Here is a 23203-nt window from a genome sequence, read left to right as displayed (position 1 = left end):
TTGTCCTGCCTGTCACCTCCCTGCAGCTTGTGAGCCCTTGGTGCTTGGTCTGAGGGCACAGCACCCTTCTTGTTTGTTGATCTGTCAGGCTGGATGGTCTCTGGGTGAGGCTTCAGAGGACTCCCAGTCCAGCTGGACCCTGCAGACACCCTGCAGAGTGAGCTCTGGGGTCAGAAGTTCCTGCCTAGACTGGCCCCTGGTAGACCAGTGAACACCCCTGCCAGGCCCTGGGGGACTGCAGAGAAGGCAGAAAGAAAGGCAGCACCCTGGGCCTTGGGGCTGCTTCCCATCACGCCCACCTTCCCGTCCTCAGAACTCCTCAGCGGCTCCCTGGGGGGCTTGGTGTCAAAGGTATCCCATAAATCTTCCTGAGCACCTACTATATGTCAGGGATTCCTTGTTGAAGAGCAAGCCCCTGGAGCTTAGCGTCTCAATGTGGCCTCTCACTGTGTCCACAGGGTCTGTCAGGACATCTGTCCTGGGAGTGTGGGGACAGCTGTCCCTAATCCTGACAGCTGAGAGGACTGGGAGGCTGGGGTGATGGGACTTTTGAGTGATGCAGCCATGGGCACTGTCTTCCCACAGGGGCCTGGCGGGTGGGGCTGGAAGAGTGTCCCCACACTGTTAGCCTGTGCCTGGGGCCTTTCACTCAGCATGTTGGCTGGCTCCCCTCAGAAGCATCCCAGAGAGAAAGGCTGTGCATCTGAAGCCACCCCCAAACCTTACGGGGACACGCTTGGAAAATGCAGCTGCCAGGGCAGGCTTCAGAGGACAGAAATGAGCCTCCCAGGTAACTTAGTAAATAGTTTCCCACTGCTCGGGCACGACTCACCACACGCTTTCTGGGTCAGGGAAGGGTATTATGGTTTGGACATGAGGTGCCTCCCTAAAAGCTCACATGTGAGACAACGCAAGATGTTCAGAGGAGAAATGAGTGGGTTGTAAGAGTCTTAACTCCTGATAGGGATCTATGGAGTGGTCAGTGAAGTGACAGTGAGTGTGGGTGGAGGATGTGAGCATTGGGACGTGGCTATGGGACATATATTATATATATATATATATATATATATATATATATATATATATATATATATATTTTTTTTTTTTCTTTTTTGGTGGTGCTGGGGATTGAACCCAGGGCCTTGTGCATGTGACGTAAGCACTCTACCAACTGAGCTGTGTCCCCAGCCCTGTATTTTTTTTTATCTTGAGAGTGGAGCCTCTCTGCTTCCTGATCATGTGAGCTGCTTTGCTCTGCCACACTCTCCGGCCACCAGTTCTGCCTTGCCTGGTGCCCCAAGGAATGCAGCAGCCTCCTATGGACTACGGCCTGAAGCTGTGAGCCCTCAAGTAAACTTTCCTCCTCTGTAGTTGTCCTTTAGTCACAGCAGCAAAACAGCTAAGACCAAGGGTCCTCCCCAGCACAGTCTGGCTGCAGAAAACACCATTCCTTGCTGGCTGGCGGCTGGAGGCTGCCTGAGCTCCTTGCCACACGGGGCTCCCACCACGGTCTCTGGCTTCCCCAGGCCAGCAGGGGCTGCGCCACTGGTCTTAGGTCCAATGGTGACTGACAGTGACAAACCCAACCCAGACCTCCCTCCGCCTTGGCATGGACTATTGGTGAATAGCAGGCCACAGGTGCTGCCCCAGGAGAGGGCACCTGTGATGGTCTGGATATGAGGTGTCCCCCCAAGCTTGTCTGGAGGTGAAAGGTGCTGGGGTGAGCCTCAGCCTGCTCAGTGCAAGAAGCCCAACAGGGACGCGCCGCCGGTGAGTGCGGCAGGTGGGTGTGCCTTTGTGGTTTGTATTTTGTGACCTGAGTTTAGTCTCTGTTTCCGAGTGCCCTGTCCCCAGCTAGTCCCTCTGTCACAGTCTTCCACCATGATATTCTGCCTCACCTCAGGCCCCAAAGAATGGAGTCCACTGTCTATGAACTGAGACCTCCGAAACTGTGAGCCCCCAAATAACCCTTTTCTCCTCTCATTGTTCTTATCAGGTTTTTTTGGTCACAGTTGACTAAAATAGCACGACAGGTGTGAACCCCAGCAGGCAGGGGCACGGGGCCACCTTAAGGCCAGTCTCCCCCATAAGGTGAAGGTTGGCTTCAGAGTGAGAAGGTGCGGAGTACTGAGAGTCCTCTCCTAGACGGGAGCAGATAAAGGGGTGGCCAGCCCTTCCGGGAGGGGAGGGAGCCTGTTTCTGGGAGGGGCCAACTGGAACGGGATCTGGATGGTGGCAGCTACCGACATCAGGTGCAGTGGCCACACCTATAATCCCAGTGACTCTGGAAGCTGAGGCTGGAGGATCACAAGTTCAAGGTCAGCCTGGACAATTAAGTGAGGCCCTCTCAAAATAAAAAACAAAAAGGACTGGGATGTGGCTCAGTGGTAAAGTGCCCCTGGGCTCAATCCCTAGTGTCACAACAGGAACCAACACATCTAGATCAAATAACAAAAGAGGCTGGAGTTGTGGCAGCAGGCCTGGGGACTGGTGGACCACGGAGGCTCTGGGTGGGTAGTAGGCTGGCCTGGCAGAGGGAAGGGGGTCGTGTGCAGGACTGGTCTGCTTGATCCCAGGCAGGGCAGGTGGAGCTTGTCAAAGCCACTGCGGTGCCCTCAGGAAGTGCTCTGGACAGGCCCATGGTGCCCAGAGGCTGCCCAGGTTCCGTTCCTGTCATGGGAACGCAGCTCTTGGACAGGTGGTGAGTGCCTGGTTACCCCAAGCCAGGGCTGTGAGGAGCGATCACTGCAAACGCTGGGGCTGGGGCTGGGGCTGCGGGGCCTCGGGGCCTCGGGGCAGGGCCGAGAGAGCCAGCTCACAAAGACCGGCCTCCTGGAAGTGGCCTCAGCTGCTCCCCGCCTGGCAGCCTCCTTGTCCTGCCCCAGCACTTACGGGGTACCTGTTGCATGCCAGGAACCTTCCTGGGGTATGCACCCAGGCATGAACATATCCACGCTTCCCACCCTCCTGGGGACAGAGTGCTGCACCAAGTGACACAAGTGCCCTCTGCCCTGGGGAACACCGGGTAGGGAGCAGCAAGACCAACCAGGGCAGTGCAGAAACAGAAAGGGGCTCCAACTGGCCGGGGGGACATCCTTCCTGGCTCCTCCCAGCCCCAGGTGAGTCCACCTCTTCCAGGCACAGGGGGGCGGCAGAGCCACACCTGGGGGTCACATTTTGCCTATACCCCCAGGCCCACTTCCCTCTACCAGTTGACTCTGCCCCACCACCTCGAGGCGTCCCTGAAGTTCCCTGGAGAGGATGCCACAGCCAGGGCCTCCTCTCAGCTGCGGTGGGAAGACACCTGGCTGGGGGCTGGACAGTGGAGCCCTGCATGGAGCCTTGTCCCGCCCTGCCAGCAGTCTGAGGACCGCCCAGGTCACTTATAGCCTTGGGGTCCCACATGTTTCTGCTGCAGGGTCCCTATCCAGCTGGTTCCCAGGCCACCAACCTGCTACTGCTTGTGTGGACCTGGGTCTGCCTGTGTTCCTCCTTGGGACTGGAAGGGAAGCCTGTGTGAAGATAGGCCACAGGCTGGCTGCCCACCCGACATAAGGCAGCCTATGTCCCATGTCCCCCGCATCTCTGCTTTGGTACTACCAGCAGGTATCCCTGCCTCAGCCTCAGGAGCCCTCAGCCCTCAGCTGTCCTAGGAGGCTCGGAATGGGGACCTGCTCTAGAGACCCAAGGGAGACTTAGGAGAGTTGGCCCCAGGTCCCTCCTAAATGTCATTTTTACTACCCCCAGTCTGGGTGGGTGCTTGGCTGACCCCACCTGCCTCCAGGTCTCTGCTGGCCCCAAGCAGTATGAAAGTCATGGTCACTATGGAGCCAGGGACAAGTGGCCTCCAGGGTCCTTTGGTCAGTCTCTATCACCTGATGATTGACATGTGCCCAGGGTGACCAATGGGCACACTGGGCTTGGAAGAAGCGCAGGGGCTGTAATCAGGCAGGGCCCGCGGCTACACTGACCCCCAATGCCATCCCAGAGCAGTGGAGAACCAGGACTCAATGCAGACTCCCGGAGGGCAGTGCCACATCTTCCTGGGCCTCAACCAGCAGCTGCAGGCAGTGGATAGCACCAGGGGCAGGGGCAGTGGGCCTAAGCCAGCACCATACCTCACCACCTCCTTGTGATGCCCAGGTCCTGTGTGGGCCGTGTGGCTGTCCGGCGCTTGTTGAACTGGGGCTACAACAGCAGACCTGTGGGGTGGGTCTCCCTGTGGTTCCTGGCAGGCAAATGGGTGATGGTTGCCCATATGGCTGTCTCCTGGGCTGCTAGGACCCAACTGCAGTGGAGACCCACTGGGGGCATGACCACGAGGATTGGGAATGTGCCCACATGTCCACCTGTGACCACCTGTGAAGCCAGAAGTTTCCAGGGAGTCTGACCTGCAACGCCAGCCTGAGTGTACTTTGCTGGTGGTGTGCGCAAACCACGACAGCTCTCCGTCTGGCTGGCCAGACCTGTGTCCCCTCGGCCCAGGGAGACAGGGATGACTGCAAGCTGTCAAAGGCCTGCTCCCCGTGGGGAGCCTGTGGGAGCAGGTGAGGCAGCCCTGCAGGCTGGCCACCTGGGACCAGAGCCACCAGTGCTGTTAGGGGTAGCACTTCTGATGGCCTGAGGGTGCCCTCGCCTCTGCCATCTCCTGGGTCCGTCCAGACTGTCCCGGGAAGCGGCTCTATGCCCTGGCCGTCTGGCCCTGGTTGCCAGAGCCTGCTGCTGCTGTGCAGGCCCCAACCCTGCAGTCCCTTGCTAGCCCCCAGCCTGGACCCTGCCCGCCAAGGCAGGCAGGCTCAAAGGCAGCCACCTAACAATCTGCTCACCCCATGAAGCCATGTGGGCATGAAAGGACCCTAGCAAGGTGGCCAGGGGTGGTGTGTGGTCAGGCATGGACACGGGCCTTGCAAACAATTGCCCCCAGGTATATCTGGAGGCCACTGGGAGGCCCTCTTGGCTCAGGCTCCAGAGGTCAGCAGCAGGGGCTCTCTTCAGCCACGGCTGGGACGGGGCTGGGACTGGGGCTGGGGCTGTCCTTCCTGCCAAGTCCAGGTTCCAGCATCTGCTATCCTGTCAGATACAGCTGCAGAGGGCCCACGTGGTGGGGACAGGGACCAGTCAGCCTTGGTCCTGGCCCCCTTTGAGGCTGGTGTCATGATGCCCACTTCATGGGCAGAGGTCTGGTGGACATGGTGTGGTCAGAGGTTGAGGGGCCTATGCAGAAGTCTGAGGTCCTGGATGATCACCCCAGGACTGTTGAGCTGCCTCCCTGGGGGGGGGGGTGCTCTGGGAGAGTCTGCAGGGTAGATACCCCCCACAGCCCTGTGCCCTCCAGCCTCACCCTGTACTGAGTCCTCTCTGGGTGGTTGGGCCTCCTTCTGCTCCTGCCTTGACTCTAGCCTTTCCCAACCATGTCCCCAGAGTGCCCCTCCTGACCCCAAGCTGTGCTGACCTGGGCACCCAGAGAGAGATTGCCTCCAACCCTCTCGGCCACCTGGGGTCTCTGCTTTCTAGTTGCCCATCTCCCTCAGAGCCAGGGCCCTGTGGGCATGGGGTAGTCAGGATGAGCCAACGACACAGGACAGAACCTTTATTGCTGAACATAAAATGCCTGCTGGGGGGCCTGGCCAATGGCCTCTTCCCCTGGCAGGGGTCCCGGGTGGGAAGGGCAAGGGACATACATCGCAGGGCTGCTGCCCTACCCACAGGGAGGTACAGGCCTGGGGGTAAAGCCCACACAGCACCCCAAGGGGCAGGGGGTGGGGGGCAAGTCCTGGGTGCGGGACTGAGGCCCAGGGGCAGGGAGGGTAGGGCAGGTTGTCTGCGGCACAGGGCTGGCCCCAAGGAGGAAGACAAGGCCTGGGGGCACAGGCTGCAGAAGGCAGAGAGCCAGGCAGGCAGAGTGGCGCCCCTGCGGTCCCTGGGGGACTTGGTGGCAGGTGGCTCCTCTGCGGGGGCAGAGTGATGGACAGAGCCTCTATCCTCTCCAGGGGTGAAGGTCTGAGGTAGGTGTGGGCTGGTCCCTGGGGTCCTCACAGACGCGGTTTGATGTGTAGTGGCTTCCCTGCATAGAGAGGGCAAAGGTCAGGTGCTAGGTAACCCCGGCCAGGAGGGACCACCACATCCATCCCCCAAATTTCTGGTTAGGGCTCAGCAGAGGGGAGGCCTCATGAGCCCAGGCCTGCCCAACAGCGTTTTAAAGACCAGGCCACCGCCTCCCAGTCCCTGCCCACTGCCTGCCTGCTGCTGCAGAGCCCTGGCAAGCCTCTGCCTGAGGGATCAAGATGGGAAGGAGTCTTTGGGTCTCTGCAGGTCCAGGGGCCTTCCTGGGCTTGGGCAGTCCCTCCACAGTGGCTAGCTCACAGGCGGGAGCCACAATACTCTGCAGGCTGAGCTATAAATACCAGGCGCACAGAAACGCAAGGGCACACACTGCTCACACCTGGGAAGAAGGCTGCCAGACGCACACACGCGCAGGCACACAACGCCTTCCCCGTGAAGAGCTGGGCTGGTGCCAGCAGGGGCTGGGCAGGGGCAGGGGCTGAGCCGAGAATCCACAGGGTGAGTTGGGCAAGGCCCTAACAGGATGGGTGGGAAGGATACGGTTCCAGGGCAGGGGCCTGAGGAGGGAGGGGCACATCCCAGGCAGGTATATGCTCACTGGGCATCAGCCTCTCCTCCCTCCCACCAATGTTCCAGGTCTGTCAGGGACCCTCTCAGGGGTACCAGCAGCCTGTGGACTGCTACTGCTGCCCACAGGCATGACACCCACGTGCCCCTGCAAGGTCCCTTCTGACGTCCCTCCTCAGCTGAACCGGAGCGGGGTGCCAGGCCAGCAGCAGCAGCAGGCCTAGATGCCACTGGCCTGCCCCTCCACGGGGGCTTCCTGCTAGACTGCCCCAGACCTGACTACACCTGCCCCTCACGCTGCCCTCTTGGCCAAATCCTGCATGGCCTTGAAGTCTTTCTCCTGACCACCCAGGCTACATGCAGGGCCTCCAGCACCCCATGCCTCCTCTGGTCCTGGGACAGGCTGTTGGGTTCCTGACCTTTAAAAAAAAACATAAAGAGATGGCTGCCTCAGGGCCCCCAGCTGCTCCCTGCTGAGGGGCCACCCGGATGGGAGGAGCTGGTGATCCTCCTGGTCGGGCTGGGAGGAGGCCCGGCTGTGTCTCTGCGCTCCACCAGGAGGACGGGGCCAGGAGGCAGCCCCTCCACGCAGGGCTCGAGTGTGCTCAGCGGGGCTGTTAGAGAAGCCTGCAGCAAGCATCTTCCATTAACGTTACGACCGTGAAATATGACAATAAAATGATAGCCGTATGGTCGCAAATTTGCAGCCCGCCGAGCTGCGTGGGGTTTATCGTCACTCAAACGCGCAGAGAGCTGTAAAATGTTTACAGAAAGGGTCGTTTGCAGCCATAAAATCCTCTTTTCTCTCCTAAACAAGGCTGAGTGGAGCCATTTACCAAGCCCCAAATGCTCATTGGGGAGAGGGAACATCTGTTCTCTCCAGGAGTGTGCGGAGATCTTCCAGAACAAATTAACAGAAAATGGGTGCTTTCTAATTAAATCAGCCCTTGGCTGGGGTGGTCTGCATGGTGGCCACTGACGCGCCTGTCCTGCACTGGCCCCGCCCCTTGCCAGCAGCGGCATACAGGGCATCCACTGACTCACCAGCCCCGACCTGGAGACCCCCTTGGTGGGGTCGAAGTGCATATTTAAAATGACCCCTGGTGGCACCAGCCGGGTTCAAAAACAGCCAGGCTGCCTACCTGAGTCCTTGGTGAGGGGGCCTCTTGGAGCCCGGACCCCGGTATGGCCTCCTGGGCTTGGCGAGGACTGCAGGGAGATGAAGGACGGCAGCTTGCAGAGGCTACCCGAGCCAGTCCTGGATGAGGTGGCTCTCTCTTGGAGAGATGGCTCCTCCTGGTCCAAAGTAGGGGGTGGAGAGGAGGGGGCGGAGGGGGTGGAGGGGGAGGAGGAGGCAGCCTTTGATGACAAGGGCCAGGCTGAGGCCAAAGCCTGTGGGGAGGGGGAGGGGGAGGGGGAGGGGGAGGGTGGGACTGCAGCCCTGGAGGTGGGGGAGCTGGGCGTCTGTCTGGTGGGGCGCTGGGTAGCCGAGGGCTTCCTGTAGGAAAGGGAGGGAGCAGCGGTAAAGGTGGGCAGCTGCCTGGCACTCAGGGGCTCCGAGGGCACTAGCAATCTCCTGTGGGGAACCATCCCAGTGACAGGTCTTCTGGCCCCTGCCCCCACTTCCTGTCACAGCAGCCACAGGTGTCTCCATCCAGGTCCCAGCTTGACCCTTGGCCCCAAGGACAGGCTGGTCTCAGGGCCTCTGGCTGAGGCAGCTGGGGTCGGCTAGAAGTGGGAAACTCACTTTCTGCAGCCAGTTTCCTCACCTACAGGGGGCTCCCCATTCCACAAGCCCCTCCTGGGAGCCCAGCTTCATCCCCTCTTCGGGGGAGTGGGTTTCTGAAAGCCCCCACCTCCCTCCATTGGCGGGACACCCTTGGGTCTGAAGCTCAGGGACCTCCACTCCATTTCCTGCCTCCGACGGACATTTGTTTTTGGATCTGCAGTTACAAGAAGTTACTGGGTGGGGACTCACCCCAGAGGGTCCATGTCCCCAGGGGAGGGTTGGGCCACCTCTGTCACAAACAACGCAGCACCCACCACCCCATCACCTGGGTCCGTGGCCAGCTGACATTCTGCTCCTGAGAGTTGTTTCGCTGGGCCCTGGGGTGGGGGGCGTAGCTGCCCGCCGGCCGTGGCGCTTCTGGTTACGATGGAGCAGCTGGCACTGGGTGCCCCGGGGACATGCACCCCTACGGGCAAAGTCTGGGCACAGCAGTGTGTGCTTCTTCTTGCACTGGGGGAGAAGGGACACAGCTGGGTGTGCTGCGCGGACGCCGTGCATGGCACTGGGAGACGTTCCTGCAGCTGCACGGTGCCCCCTGGGTCTCGGGCTGGAGGTGTCTCACTGGAAGGATGAGGTCACCAGGCCAAGTGGCTCGCCTGGGCCCCTGGACATGGCCTGAGGGACCGGCCATCCTGAGGACTCCCAGAGCCTGAGGCCAGGCCACTGTCCAGGGCTCTGCCTGTCTACCGCCCCCACTTGACAGCCTGTCCATCCTGGTGGGTGTGGAGAAAGCCCAGAGGAAGGCAGGTGGGGCTTGAGGCCTCAGGGGACCTTGCCAGGCAGGGTTCAGGCTGGAGCCCGGGCCATGGGGTGCGGCAGGTCGGCTAAGGCCGGGCAGCACTGGGTCAGGGCTGGGTTGGGCACTCGATCCACAGCACCTGTCGTGGGGCTAATTATACCCAGAGGAGAAGGGGCGCCAGCAGGCAGGTGCTCCAGGCAGCCACTGGGCCTCAGCTCTGTCACCAGGCCACAGGGAGGCGAGAAGCCTTGGTTGCACCCTACTGAGCGGCCCCAGGATGGGGACGGGCACTCAGGGCCTTCCTTCCTGGCCCCTCACTCCTACCTCCCACCTGAGTCCAAGGTTTTATTAGGGACAAGGTCTCCCCACTGTGTCCCCCCACCCTGCTGCAGCTGGCTCAGATAGGCACAACTTGGAGGAGGGAGCCACAGTCCACCTGGCCTGCAGCACCCCTACTGTGTCTCCCCTAGACTGGTGACAGGCCGCTCCACCTTGAACTTAGACCCCACAGAACCTAGAGAGCCCACAGAGTCCAACTCAACACCAGGCCAGGGCCCCAGCGCAGATCCCACCTTGAAGCTTCTCATCTCAGGCCCCACAGAACCAGCCTGGCCCTGCTTCCAGCGCCCAGGATTGAGGGCCTAATGGGGGACGGCGCGTGGAGCACGAGGGGCCGGCTGCAGTGAGCGGGCTGGCCAGGCAGACGCCTTGCCCCTGCCCCATGCCCATCTTGCCCCGTGGCCACCTACCCCGCCACAGAGAGGGCAGGCTTGGGCAAGAGCTCCCAGTTCACTCACTCATCCCCACAGAGTCAAGTCCCCTCTGTGCCGGGCCTGGCCGGTGACACAGGGCCCTGAAACCCAGTGCAGTGTGGCAGGCAGAGGAGAAGGGGACAGCACTGCCAGAGCCCAGGCAGGCAGGAAGAGGCCCACCGGCAGGACGCACATGAGCCCAGGCCCTGTGAGCAGAGGTGCTTGCCCGTGCTGGCAAGCAAGTGCCTTAGGGATGTCACCAGGGCTCCACAGCAGATGACAGAGGCGCAGGAGTGGACAGGGTGCTGGACAGAGTGGGTCCAGCTCCACAAGGTGGCTCTGGGCCCGAGACACAGCCTGTGTGGAGGCCAGACTTCGGAGTTTAGACCCAACAGAAAAACAAGAAGGTAAAATACCAAAATTGTATTTTTTTCCTTAGTTACACGTTGTGATATGCTGTGCTTAATAAAGTATATCTCATCTATTGTTTTCCTTTTTTCACTTATTTATGTGGTGCTGGGGATGAACCCGGGGCCTTGCTCATGCTGGGCAAGCCCCTGCCATGGAGCTGCACCCTCCAGCTCAAACTACCCATGTGGCTCACGTGTTGCCACCAGACAGTGCTGCTCTGAAGACAACCAGAACTCTAAGGTGGAGGGTAAAGACATTCCCCAGGCCACCCGAGAGCCATGAGGAGAAGTATAAGGAGGAAGAGCCCCTAGGAGCACGAGGGCAAGGGCAAGCACAGCCAGCTGACCACCGCCCCACCCCCCGCCCCCAGCTGGCAAGACCTGCAGTATGGAAACTATCATTGAATAATTAATCCAACTAGGAGTGCGGGGCCGATAACACTCGGCACCCAGTGGGGCAACCAGAGCCTCACACATGGGTGCTGACGTTATAGGGAAGCAGCGGACCTGGGCAGAAATCAGACCCAGGCTGCACCAGGCTGCTCCTGGGAAACCCTGATGGCCAGGGGCATGTCAGGTGAGACGAGAAGCGGGGAGCAGGAGGACAGACCGCAGGCCAGCACCTCGGGGGACAGACGGGCACATCCAGCTCCAGACAGACCAACAGGAAGAACACTCAAACCTGCGTCTTCTTACAACCATAACAGAATCTCCATCAGTAGTTGAGAAGCAAAGAAAGCTGTATCCCAGAGTTCTAACATATTTATGAGGCACATAATTCTGATCTTTCATAAACTGACTCATAGAATGGGAAAACAGAAAAAAAAAACTGTTTGCTTATGAGGCCAGAAAAGTCTTGAAACCAAAACCTGACCAGGACCATATGAGAAAAGTCCACTTGGGGCAACCTTACAAAAAAGGGTGCCAGAGCACCCCGCCTCCCCAAGCCAGAGATGGTCTGTAACATATGGAGACACTGATCTGCCGGGATCGGGTGGAATGCAAGGCTGGCTCAACACCAGAAAGTCAGTGCACAAAAACAGAGTGACAAAAAGAAAAAGAAAAATCAATAAACAGAGATTAATATAGGCTCAAAGGGAAGAGTCATATGAACACCTCAGTAAATAGGAAAACAGCATTTAGTAAAATTCAGCCTTGATTCAAAGTTGAAAAAAGGAACACTTAGCTAATTAGTGGTGGAAGGGGACTCCTTAGCATACTCTAGACAGCCTTCCATAAAGCATCACTGTCAATGGGAAAGGCCAGAAGCCCCATGGCCACCAATCCACATGTCCTGGATCCGAGCCAGTGCACCAGGCAAGAAAATGAATTTGGACTCAAAAGAATACAGGCTGTGGCTGTGGCTCAGTGGTAGAGCACTCGTCCAGCATGTGTGAGGTCCTGGGTTCGATCCTCAGCACCACACAGAAATAAATAAATAAATAAATAAATAAATAAAGGTACTGTGTCCAACTACAACTGAAAAATAAATATTAAAAAAAGAAAAAGAAATAAGAAGCTGGGCATGGCAGCCCAGCTTGTAATCCCAGTTACTAAGGAGGCTGAGGCAGGAGGATCCCATGTTCAAGGTCAGCCTCCGCAACTTAGTGAGAACTTGCCTCAAAATAAAATAAAAAGGGATTGAGCTCAGTGACAGAGCAGTCACTTAGCATCTGTGAAGCCCTATTCAACCGCCAGTACCAACCCCCCCCCCCCCCACGAAACAACATGCCAGAGGTACACCTATCAGAAAACAAGAACTCTAGACATCCAAGAGAGGCCTGCACAGGGAGGATGGGTGCCACCCTCCTGTCCACAAGGCTCACTGTGGCGTAGGCAGCAGCAGCTATCACCACCTCTACCACAGGGTCCAGACGACGCCTGTTAGAACCCCAAAGGGGCCTTTCTGTGTTCTTGGTACTGGGGATTGAACCCCAGGGAACTGCACCAGACTTGTTATTTTTAGTTTGAGACAGGGTCTCAAAGTTGCCCAGGCTGGCCTTGAATTTGAGATCCTCCTGCCTCAGCCTTCCGAGTCACTGGGATTATAGGCGTGTGCTACACACTTGGCCAAAGTATTTTTTTTTTTAACTTAATAAAGCGGATTTAAAATATTCTTTTGCCTAGCATGCGTGAGACCCTGGGCTCAATCTCTAGCACTGGAAAAAAAAAAAAAAAAAAAGAGGTTAAAATACATGTTTGGAAGAATAAAAGGTAAGAACCATGAAAACCTCCCTAAAGGAAATCAGTGAGGTGAAGGAACTTGCTTTATTATGAATTATTTTTAATTTTTTGCATTCCTGGGGATAGAACCCAGGGCCTTGCACATGCTAGTCAAGCACTCCACCACTGAGTCACGAAGCTCAGATAACTTAAGTGTGGTACTGGCTCAGGCACAGCCAGCCGTGAGGAGAAGGGAGCTGGAGGCACCCTGCACTCATACAAGGGCTGGACTGGCAGGCTGCACGAGGACTGCTGGGAGCACGGCTGCCTGCAGCAGGGCACTGTGCCAAGTGCGGCTGGGCTCTGCCTCGCATCCCGGCCAAACCCAGTTCCAGAGGATTCCAAGTCCCAGCCCTGCCCTGGGGTGTGGCCCGGGACAGAGGCTTGCCTAGTGTAGAGAGGCCCTGGGTTCAATTCCCAGTATCTCAAAAAATAAGATCCTAGTCCTAAAGACAGAAGGCAATTTAGCATGCGTTGGTGTACAGAAGGTTTCCTTGTACCAGATACTAAGGGTGCAAACTGCAAAGGAAAAGACTGATAAAGCTACATCCATTAAAGTTAGGAACTTTTGTTCTTTAAATCATACCACAAAGAGACAAAAAACCACACCACACACTGGAAGAAGATGCGCGCCATGGTGTGGCTACAGAAACCGAGTACCCGTTTATACTTCAGTGACATCCATATCTTACACTCGCAAACCTCCTGAAGATGCCCACCCCTCACCAGAAAGCCCCCAAGAGAGGTACGAGGACTCCCGGGAAGAGGGCCGGCCTCACCTCAGGTCAGAAATGCAGACCAACAGGCACAACACTGGCCAGTGCTCTCAGTGGCCAGGAGGGAAGGAGGCTGGGCAACCCTGAGGGTGGCTGGAGGCAGGATCTGCTGTGCTGAGGGGCCTGGAGAGGCGCTGTGGCTGGCCCCTGGGTGCAGGCCTTGTACAGCCCCAGGCGTGGTACCTGAGCGTCAGGTCAGAGGCCTGCAAAGCCAAAGCCATGTTCAAGCAATTCACTAGTCACCCAGCTTCTTCACCCACCTCAGGATACTGAGGAAGGTCATCAGGGGCCTTCAAGGAAATCCCACAGTGGTGTCAGACTGTGTTCTGCCCCATGGAGCACATATCAGATAGCGAGGCCTTGCACATGGCGGGCAGAGGGGCCCTTCCTCACTGGCTGCCACTCTAGGCCAAGGCAAGCATGGGGGGTGGCTATGCTGGCAGATGGCCTGCAGGGACCAGGTGGGTCTGCTCGGCATACTCATCTCTGGGTGACTGTGTCCACTGGCCTGTCCACAGCAACCCCCACACCAGAGAAGTCCAGGGCCACTGCCCCTCCACATCACCCAGTGCTTGACACAGGCCCTAAGCCATGGCCAGCACCATCTCCACAGATGAACTGTTGGTCGACCCTGTTCACAGTGGACACACCAGCCTCCTTCCCACTGTCCAAAGAAGACGTTCCAGACCCTCACCCCACTCTTGCTGGCCAAGTCAAGGCCTCCCTCACCTGCTCCCTGGTTCACCCTGACCCGGGTGACTACACACCGTGCTGCACCCGGACAGAAATGGGCATCAGGGAGCAAGGAAACCCCGTGCAGCCTTGAGGGAGGCTGGCAGAGGCTGGCAGGGCTGTGCCCCCACTGGCTCTGGGGTCTGGATGCTAGCTGGCTAGCTGTGGTCACGGAGGGCGTCATCAGGATGGGAGGCGGGAGCTCCCGGAAGGCTCTGCATGTTTTTGGTAAATCTAAAATGATTCCAAAGTAAATGTTCATTAAACACAATAAGTGACCATGAGCTTTGTGCTGCAGTGGGGCAGTACAAGTCACCAGAGGTACCCAGTGAGGCCAGAGTGGGCGGAAGGTGGGGCCTGGTGTCGTTGGGTGGGCCCTGTATTCATCCTAAGGCACTGAGGCCACAGGAGGAAGAAGCTCCACAGCAACGGGTCTGTGCCCAAGGATGGGCGCAGCAGATGGGGACAGCAGAGGATGAGGAGGAAGTAGGGCTACAGGAGGGACCTGGTCTAGAAGCCATCAGTAGCCCCAAATGAGCGAGCGCGGGGAGGGGGGGCGGGGCGGGGGAAGAAAACCCCAGGGAACCGCCCACTTCAGGACAGGGCTGAGAGGCCTGAGGGAGGAGCACAGGGCTGAGGCTGTGGGAGGGGTGTGCTCACCAGGGAGCAGCATGAGCTGGAGTGGGCAGGTCAGCTGGGACAGAGCACGCTGGAAGGCAGCTGTGTGTGGCGAGAGGTCTGGGGAGGGCTTGCGAGAAGGGCAGAAGAGGTGCGAGATCTGCCAGTGGGGGGAACAGGAGGCAGAGGTGGAGGCCAGAGCTCTGAGAGGGGCAGAGCCAGGTGTGGTCCCGGGGCGTGGTGGGCAGAGGAGACTGGGAGGTTAGCAGCAGCGAGGACCAGGGTGTGCAGTGTCCCTGGTCTGTGCCAAGACATCCCGCAGGCCAAGACAGCCATGCAGGCAAGACCACGGCAAGTGTGCAGAGACGTGTGGCTACAAGCAGAGCAGGGAAAGAGGGCCTCAGGAGGGGACAAAGATCCAGGCCTGTCCACAGGAAAGGGGACACATACAGGAGCCTGAGAGCTGACGGCGTGGAAAAATGTTCAAACAATAGTGAAGTTATCAGATATCATGGAGGACAGAAGTAGGAAGCATGACATTTTTCAAACTGAAAGAACTGTCAACCAAGAATCTTACATTTGGAGATATGCCCCCACCCCGAGGAATAAAGGGGAAATCAACACATTCTCAGATGAAAGAAAAGTTAAATAATTGGTCATCAGTTGATCTACCATGAAAAGTAAGGGTCAGGTACAGGTGGTGGTAACAGAGGCTGAAGTGGGAAGATCACTGGAGCCCACCAATTAGAGGCTGACCCAGACAACTCAGCAAGACTCCATCTCCAGTTAAAAAAAAGGAAAAAAATGAATATAGAAGTCTTCTAAACGGAAAGATGATGGAGAAAAAAAGCCCTTGAACAGCAGGAAGGAATAAAGAAGAGGATAAACAAAAATACGGACAGACACAGTGGATTTTCTTTCTCAAGTTTTCTAAATCATGTTTGTGGTGGAAGTGAGAATTATAATAGTGTCTAGTGTGGTTCTAAATGTATGTGGAGAAAACACTTAGGACAACTACACATGGAGAAGGCTAAAGGGACATAACGCTTCCCACACTTGATTCAAACTGATAAAATGCCAATACCAGTAGGCTTTGATTAGTTATGAATATATAACACCTAGGAAAACCATTAAGAAAACTATATAAAGACATATACTAAAAATATTATAGATAAATCAAAATACAATTCTAAAAAGCAATCCACAGAAGGCAGGAACAAGACAAAACCAAGAAACCAAAAACCAGAAAGAACAAAACAACAACCAAACCAATGACAGACTTAAGCCTTGATAGATCAAAACTACACTAAGTGTAAATCGCATAAATACACTAATTAAAAGATAACAAGTGCATAGTGGATTTAATAATGTGACAACTATTTGCTGTCTATAAAAATGATTGGTTGGCATTTGCCAGTAAATAGTTGGAGTTGGAGAATACCATGCTAAGCGAAATAAGCCAACCCCACAAAACCAAAGGCCGAGTGTTTTCTCTAATGTGCAGATGCTAACTCACAGTAAGGCGGGCGGGGACGGGCACTAGGGAAGAACAGCATTACCTTAGATTAGGCAGAGGGAAGGGATGGGAGGGGATGGGAGCGGAAGTGGGGACAGGAGAGAGAGAATGAAACAGACATTATCACTGTATGTGTATATGTGACCGCTTGACCAATATGATTTTGCAACGTGTACACTCAGAAAAATGAGAAATTATATCCCATCTATGTATGATATATCAAAGTGCATGAATGCATCCTGCTGTCATGTATAACTAGTTAAAATTTAAAAAAATTTAAAAAAAAAGAATGGTTACTTCAAACATAATACATTGGTAAAGTGAAAATAAAAAGATGGAAAAAAGATGTATCACACAGACTTTTTCCAAAAAAATCAGGAGTGGTTGTATTAGTATCTGAGAAAGAAAACCCCAGGGCTGGGGCTGGGGCTAGGGCTGGGGCTCAGTGGCAGAGCACTTGCCTCGCAGGTGTGAGACCCTGGGTTTGATCCTCAGCAGCACATAAAACAAACAAACAAACAAATAAATAAATATACTGTGTCCATCTACAACTTAAAAAAATTTTTAAAAAGAAAGAAAGAAAACTTAAAAAAAAAAAAAAAAGGAACAACTTCAAATTAATTATCAAGATCCCATCTCAAGAAAGCTACAAGGGAAAAAGAGCAAAACAGATCCAAAGCAGTCAGAAACACAGTAAGAGCAGAAAGCAATGAAATCAAAAGAAAAAACAAATGGAAAAAATCAGTGAAATGAAGAGCTGGTTCTTTGAAAAGATCAATGAAATTGACAAGTCTCTTGCAAAAAAACTTTAATGAAAACATTAAAGTCACCTCTTTCCAGTACCAGGAAAGAAACTTTTTTTTTTTTTTTTTTTTTTTGGTGATGCTGGGGATTGAATTTTAGTTGGTAAAGGCAAGCACTTTACCAACTGAGCTATATATCCAGCCCTGAAACTGTGATCACTACAGACCTGAAAGACATCAAAACAATAACTGGGAAATAATTAAAAAATTTGATAATTTAGATGAAATGGACCAATTTATAGAAATACACAATCTATACCAAAACTGACTCAAGTAAGTCTGAATTAACCTTTATATAGTTAAAGAGATTCAATCAGTAATCAAGAACCTCCCAAGAATGAAAACCTGAGAGCAGAAGGCCTCATTGGTGAATGAGCACCAATTCTCCTCAAATTCTTCCCAAAAATTTAAGAGGAGGGAATATTTACTAACTCATTCTGCAAGGTCAGCATTATCCTCATATCAAAGCCAGAGAAAGACAGTATAAGAATACCACGGGCTAGAAAGGGGAGAGGGATGGGAGGAGAAGGGAGAGTGGGGAGAGGGCAGGGGGTTAGCAGTGATGGTGGAATGTGATGGACATCATTATCCAAAGTACATGTATGAGGACATGAATTGGTGTGAACATACTTTATATACAACCAGAGGTATGAAAAATTGTGCTCTATGTGTGTAATATGAGTTGTAATGCATTTCGCTGTTATTTATTTTAAAAAATCAATTAAAAAAAACTGGTGCAAAATAGTAAAAAAAAAAAAAAAAGAGAGAGAGAGAAAAGAGAAAAAGAAAACCACAGACCAATATCCTTCATGAATATTAATGAGAAAATCCTGAACAAAATAATTGTAAACCAAATTCTCCAGTATGTTAAAAGGATTATATGTCATGACTGCATGGGATCTGGTTTCAGAATGCAAGGATGGTTTGACATGCAAACATCGATATGTTGATTGTGACTGATTATGATTCAATGTGGTCAATGTCATTAACTGACCAACTTAATAGAATGAAGAAAAAGCCCCCCCTCAAATTATCTCAATTGATGTATAAAATAAGGTTTGACAAAATTCCATACCCTTTGGTAATAAAAAAACACCCAACAAACTAGTGGTAGAAGGGAAAGTCCTCAGCATGATAAATGCCATACATGAAAAGCCCAGTGCTACCATCATATTCAATGGCGAAACATGAACACTCTTCCAAGATGAAGAACAGGACAAGGGTGCCCACTGTCACCACTTCCACCTGACACAGTACTGGAAGTCCTAGCCACAGCAATTAGGCAGGGAAAAGTAAGAAAAGACTTTTGAATGAAACAGAGAATACAAAATCACCTCTGATTGCAGATGACATGATGATACATATGTGTGTGTGTGTGTGTGTGTGTGTGTACATACGTATATACACACTCTAAAAATTTCAGGAAAATTGTTACCAATTCAACAAGAGGCAGGCGGACATAGAGAAAGTAAACCCTCATTCACTGCTGGTGGGATGGGAAAGGGTTCAGCCACACGGAATGTAACTGGGTGGTTTCTCAATAAGCTAAACAGGATCCCCATATGGTCCAATAACTCCACTCCTGGGTACACACCAAGGCTCGTGAAGGCAGATGGATGTGTGCCAATATCACTGTGGCATTATCACGGCAGCCCAAAGGTAGAACCACCGTGTGTGCACAGATGAGCAGAACCCGTGCACACACAGGATAGAATATCCTTGAGCCCTGAGACGGAGTGAAGCTGACACCCACCACCACGCGGATAGACCTTGAAGAGACGATGCCAGCGGAAGAAGTCAGGCATAAAAGGACAAACACGGTGTGATGCCATTCATGGGAAATGCCTTGGACAGGGTGCCAGGGGTTGTGGGTGAGAGGAAAGGAGAGTTACTGCTTAACATTTCACAGTGTTCCTGCTTGGAGTGATGAGAAAGTTCTGGAAACATCTGATAGCAGTGATGGCTGCACCACACTGTGCAGAGACCTTCCGCAGGCACGGGCTGCCTGCCCCACCTGCTCTCCTGTGCCAGCTGGCCAGCCCAGCACTGATGGCCTCACTCAGCTGGCCACCAGGGCTGCCTCCCACACCTGGAGCCCCCAGAGCAGCTCCTGCCTCCGCCTGGCTCTGGTGGCGCTGCGGCACTGTCCTCAGCCTCTCATTCTGCAGAGTCCTGTGAGGAGCCGCGAGGACAATACCTCTGGGTCCCGCCCCGCCCCAGGCTCAGCTGGCTGTGGGGGGCATTGGTGCAGGCTTCAGCTTCACTGTGTGACCACAGGCCCCCAGGGCACTGGGGTGCTGGGAGCCTTTCTGTCTAAAGCTCTGCTTGGGAGTCAGCTGCCCCATGGGGGGCTCCACTGCCATGCCTGGCAGGCTCCTGCCTGTTGGAGGGGTGCAGTGGCAGGCATGCCCAGGGAGGCGCCCCCGCCAGCACAGCTGTTGCCCTGCCTCTCCTCTGCGGGCATGTGTGAGGGAGCCAGGGACCCCAGGCCCAGAACTCAGAGCTCCTCAACTTTCCATCCTGTCAGAAGCCTGGACCATGGCAGAAGACCTGAGACCAGGTTTCCTGATCAAAGCTCCCTTCTGTCCTTGTCTTCTCTGGGATCTCAGCCTCTGGACTGCTTTTCTAGAATCAACCAAAATATGCCCTTTGTCCTCTTGGTTAGAAATGGCACCTGACCCTCTCCCCTGCCCTCCATTCCTGAGTTCTCATCCTGCAACTTCAGGCCAGTGTGGTAAGTGGCCTCTGAAAGGTCCAGTATCGGGCAGCTGTGGTCTAGGAGCCTCGGTGTCCATCGATGGTAAGCATTCTCTGTGCCCCCTCTTCCCTGGGCCCCTCTGGGGGCTGGGTGTGCCCCAAACACTGCCTCCTCAAACCTCCACCCGGGCAGCCTGGCTGAACTGGGCTGAGAACCTGGGCTTCTTGTGACCCAGCTGCTGTAATGACCCACGATGAACATGAGCAGCCTAGAGCCGTGGCTGACCCAAGTGGGGCCTGCAGCCCAGGGCTGAGCTAGGCCACAGCGTGGTTCCCCCCCAGTGCCCTTGGGAGCAGAGGTGAGTGTCCCCCAAGCCCGTGAGCTGGAGCTGGACCCTGATGCCCCTGCCTCTCTGCCAGCTCCCAGCTCCTCTGGCTTTGGGGCAGGACTGGGTACGCAGCTGACTGTGTCTCCAGAGGCCCAGGGGCGTGGAACGATGGATGGCACCACTGCATCAGAACAGCAGGTACTCTGAGTGGCCCTTGGAGGAGCTGCCATGGCTATGGAAAAAAAATCCATGCCACTGAGTTGTCCACTAAAGACGGTGAAGATCGTAAATTTTGTTATATACATATTGCACCAAAAAAAATTTTTTTGGTGGTCTTAGAGATTGAACCCAGGGCCTCCCACATGCTAGGCAAGTGCTCTACCGCTGAGCTGCACCCCAGACTTTTTAAAAATTCATTTTGAGGCAGGGTCTTGCCAAGTCCCTGAGAGGCTGGCTTTGAACTTTTGATCTTCCTTTCTCAACCTTCTGAGTAGCTAGGATTACAGGTGTGAGCCACCACACGGGCTGTAGCACAGTTTTTAAAAAGTCAACAATGTTGCTAAATGCCATGGGGCAAGCCTGCAATCCCAGGAGGCTGAGGCAGAAGGATCGCAAGTTCAGACCCAGCCTCAGCAACTCAGTGAGACCCTAATAAAATATAAAAAAGGACTGGGGACACGGCTTGGTGGTTAAGCATCCCTGGGTTCAATCTCTAGTCAAAAAAAAAAAAACAAGTTAACGGTGTGGGGGCCTGCAGTCCAGCTCCACATTCGAGTGCTGCCTGCTGTGTCTGAGCCCTGGGCTCAGTCCTGAGCACTGTATATAGAAGCAGTAAGGAACACAGAACCCACCGAAACGGGTTTCTACACTTAAATGTGTGAATTACATGGTATGTAAATTCTGTCTCAAAAAAAAAGGACTTTATTATTCTTTTAGGGTCACCACAATCAGGGAGAAGTAGTTTGGGGAGAAGAGGAGCACTGAGTATGATCCCCGCTGACTTGCCAATTAACAACTAACTAACCCCAGTGAGCATGCAGGGGTGTGGCCCCTTTACCACAATGGCCTTCTAATTTACAAAAAGGAAACAGCCCTGGAGGGTGGCAGGACCTGTCACCACACTGCCTTGCTTGCCATGGCCAGTGAAGCCAGCAGAAGCAGAGGCAGAGGCTCTCGGAGAGCGTGGGTGGGGCAGGCCCTGCACAGACCTACAGCCTGCAAGCCAAGAATACCACGCCAGGTCGACACCACGCCAGGTCTACGCCCCACAGAAAAAATAAGGATTTTTGACTGAACAAAGGACACCTGGCGAGGGTGATGTGTGGTGATGGGACCACTGCATCAGAACAGCAGGTACTCTGAGTGGCCCTTGGAGGAGCTGATGTGACCTCTGCTTAGAGCAGAAGGGTAAGGGCGGGGTTCCAGGAGCACCAGAGTGGGCAGACTACGGGAGCTGAAGCCCAGCACTTGCCAGGCCATGGAGGTAGGTCTGGCCACTGGCAGGCATGGCGAAGCAGGCTGAGCAGAACACACACACACCCTGAGAAGGACAGCTGCCCACACGCATCCCCAGCTCTGCGCACGGGCTGGCGACAGGGCGCTCTGCCACATCCAACACCTGAACGCCCATTTTAAACAAGCCCCAAAGGAACCAAGACTCTTGGGCAAGTGGCCATTCCAGAGCTGGAGCTTTCTGGGAGACCAGAGATGAGGGAAGAGCTCTAGACACTCCGGGGCTGCACGTGGGACAGGAGCCAGCAGCAAAGGCCTCGGGCAGCCAAACGGGAGCAACGGGAGCGATAAGTTAAAAGTGCATGCAGACACACAGAAGAATGGAGAGGCAGACAAGGGTGCTCTTCCACGCAGGGCACCGGCTCACAGTGTTTGTGGGAGGAAAGATGGAAAATGAATTCAGCGACCGGAAACATCAAGGGCTTCAAGATTCCCACATAATGTGCAAAACCAGGAGGAGACAGGCAGAGGGCCTCCTGGCCTCATATCTATCCAGCAGTCAAGGCTAGCCCCTGTGACTACTGCCAGGAGGCAAAGGGAACACAGCCCACACCTGCCACTCCCTGCTCTAGGCAGAGGTCATGTCAGACCCCCAGGGTGAGAGGCATGCAAGACAACTGGCCTGCATGACCAATCTGTCCTAAAGTCCAGGAGGGTGGGGACAGCTGGCCTGGGGCTGTCTGTCTGGAGGAAACTGACTTCTGAGCCTGGCCATGAGAAAGGGAAGGAGCATAGATTTACTCCCAGCCTGAATTATTCAGGAGAGAAGGGAGTGCACCTCTTTAACAAGCATGGCTTCATGAAGCAAGGTTAACAATTCCACTTGATTCAGTGGAATATCGCAAGCTCTCTGGGGCCCACTGAGGACTCGCACTCCCGGCGCAAGGTGACGACTCAGCATTTTTCCTATTATTTAGAGAATAAAATTAACCCTTCGAGGTCCAGGCTGCTGCCTCCCTGCTGCTGGATCTGGCCTGCTCAGCGCTTTCCCCTATGTAATCACAAGCTGCTATCCATCATGTGGCAGGACGCAGCCTGACGCGCAGAAACGTACACAGTAAGCACTTCCACTAATAGAAGCAGAACTTAAATATCGCTTTGATACTTTCATTTAAATTGGAATATTTTACAATAATTGTCTGTTGCCTCCATGGGTCCTGCCCCCCTACCTGGACCAGGGCCTGGAGGGTTTCCCTGCCCAGTGCCCAGGTGCCCATCAAGGTGACCCCCAGCTCCACGTTAGGGCCCATGTTGTGAGCAGGCAGTGCAGCAGCAGGAGTCGGGGCTGGCTCCAGGGACCCACTGTCTCAGGTCTTCCCTGGAAGCGGATGTCAGACCTCTAGGGAGGCAGGGCAGGTGTTGGCGAGCTCCTATGTGGGTCCTCTCAAGTGCAGCCAGTGAGGGAGGTGCTCCTGTGCGTGCCACCTGGGCCTTTCCAGCTCTTGGGGGGGGGGCGTGGCCCAGCACTCACACAACCCTGGTGCTTGGTGACCTCACCTTCATTGGGGGTCCTCCCTCCAATCTGCAGGCCCACCACAGGACCATGTTCCCAGGCTTTGCAGCTAGAAGGGGCAGGAGTGGGCCTTGCCATAAGGCCCCTGGGTTGTGCAACACAGATGCTCTCAGGGTGCCAGGGACTGAAGAATTCTCTCTATGGCCCCTGGCCCAGGTCTTGTG

General features: G+C 54.7%; 1 protein-coding gene across 1 annotated transcript in view; it reads right to left on the bottom strand.

Annotated features, from left to right (window-relative positions):
• Positions 1 to 5575: 5575 nt before the first annotated feature.
• Zc3h3 (zinc finger CCCH-type containing 3) overlaps positions 5576 to 23203 on the bottom strand; it is an 83399-nt gene continuing 65771 nt past the window's right edge. The window contains exons 10-12 of the mRNA XM_046449035.2: positions 8685 to 8869; positions 7773 to 8128; positions 5576 to 6064 (exon numbers count right to left, since the gene is read on the bottom strand). Of these exons, the coding sequence (XP_046304991.2) occupies positions 6033 to 6064; positions 7773 to 8128; positions 8685 to 8869 (573 nt within the window). The 3' untranslated portion in view covers positions 5576 to 6032. The remainder of the gene's footprint in view (positions 6065 to 7772; positions 8129 to 8684; positions 8870 to 23203) is intronic.

Source organism: Marmota monax, unplaced genomic scaffold (genome assembly GCF_021218885.2).
Source record: "Marmota monax isolate L192 unplaced genomic scaffold, Marmota_monax_Labrador192_F-V1.1 WCK01_AAM20220418_F8-fsc00073, whole genome shotgun sequence".
Lineage (NCBI taxonomy): Eukaryota > Metazoa > Chordata > Mammalia > Rodentia > Sciuridae > Marmota > Marmota monax.
This window is presented reverse-complemented; position numbering and strand designations above follow the sequence as displayed.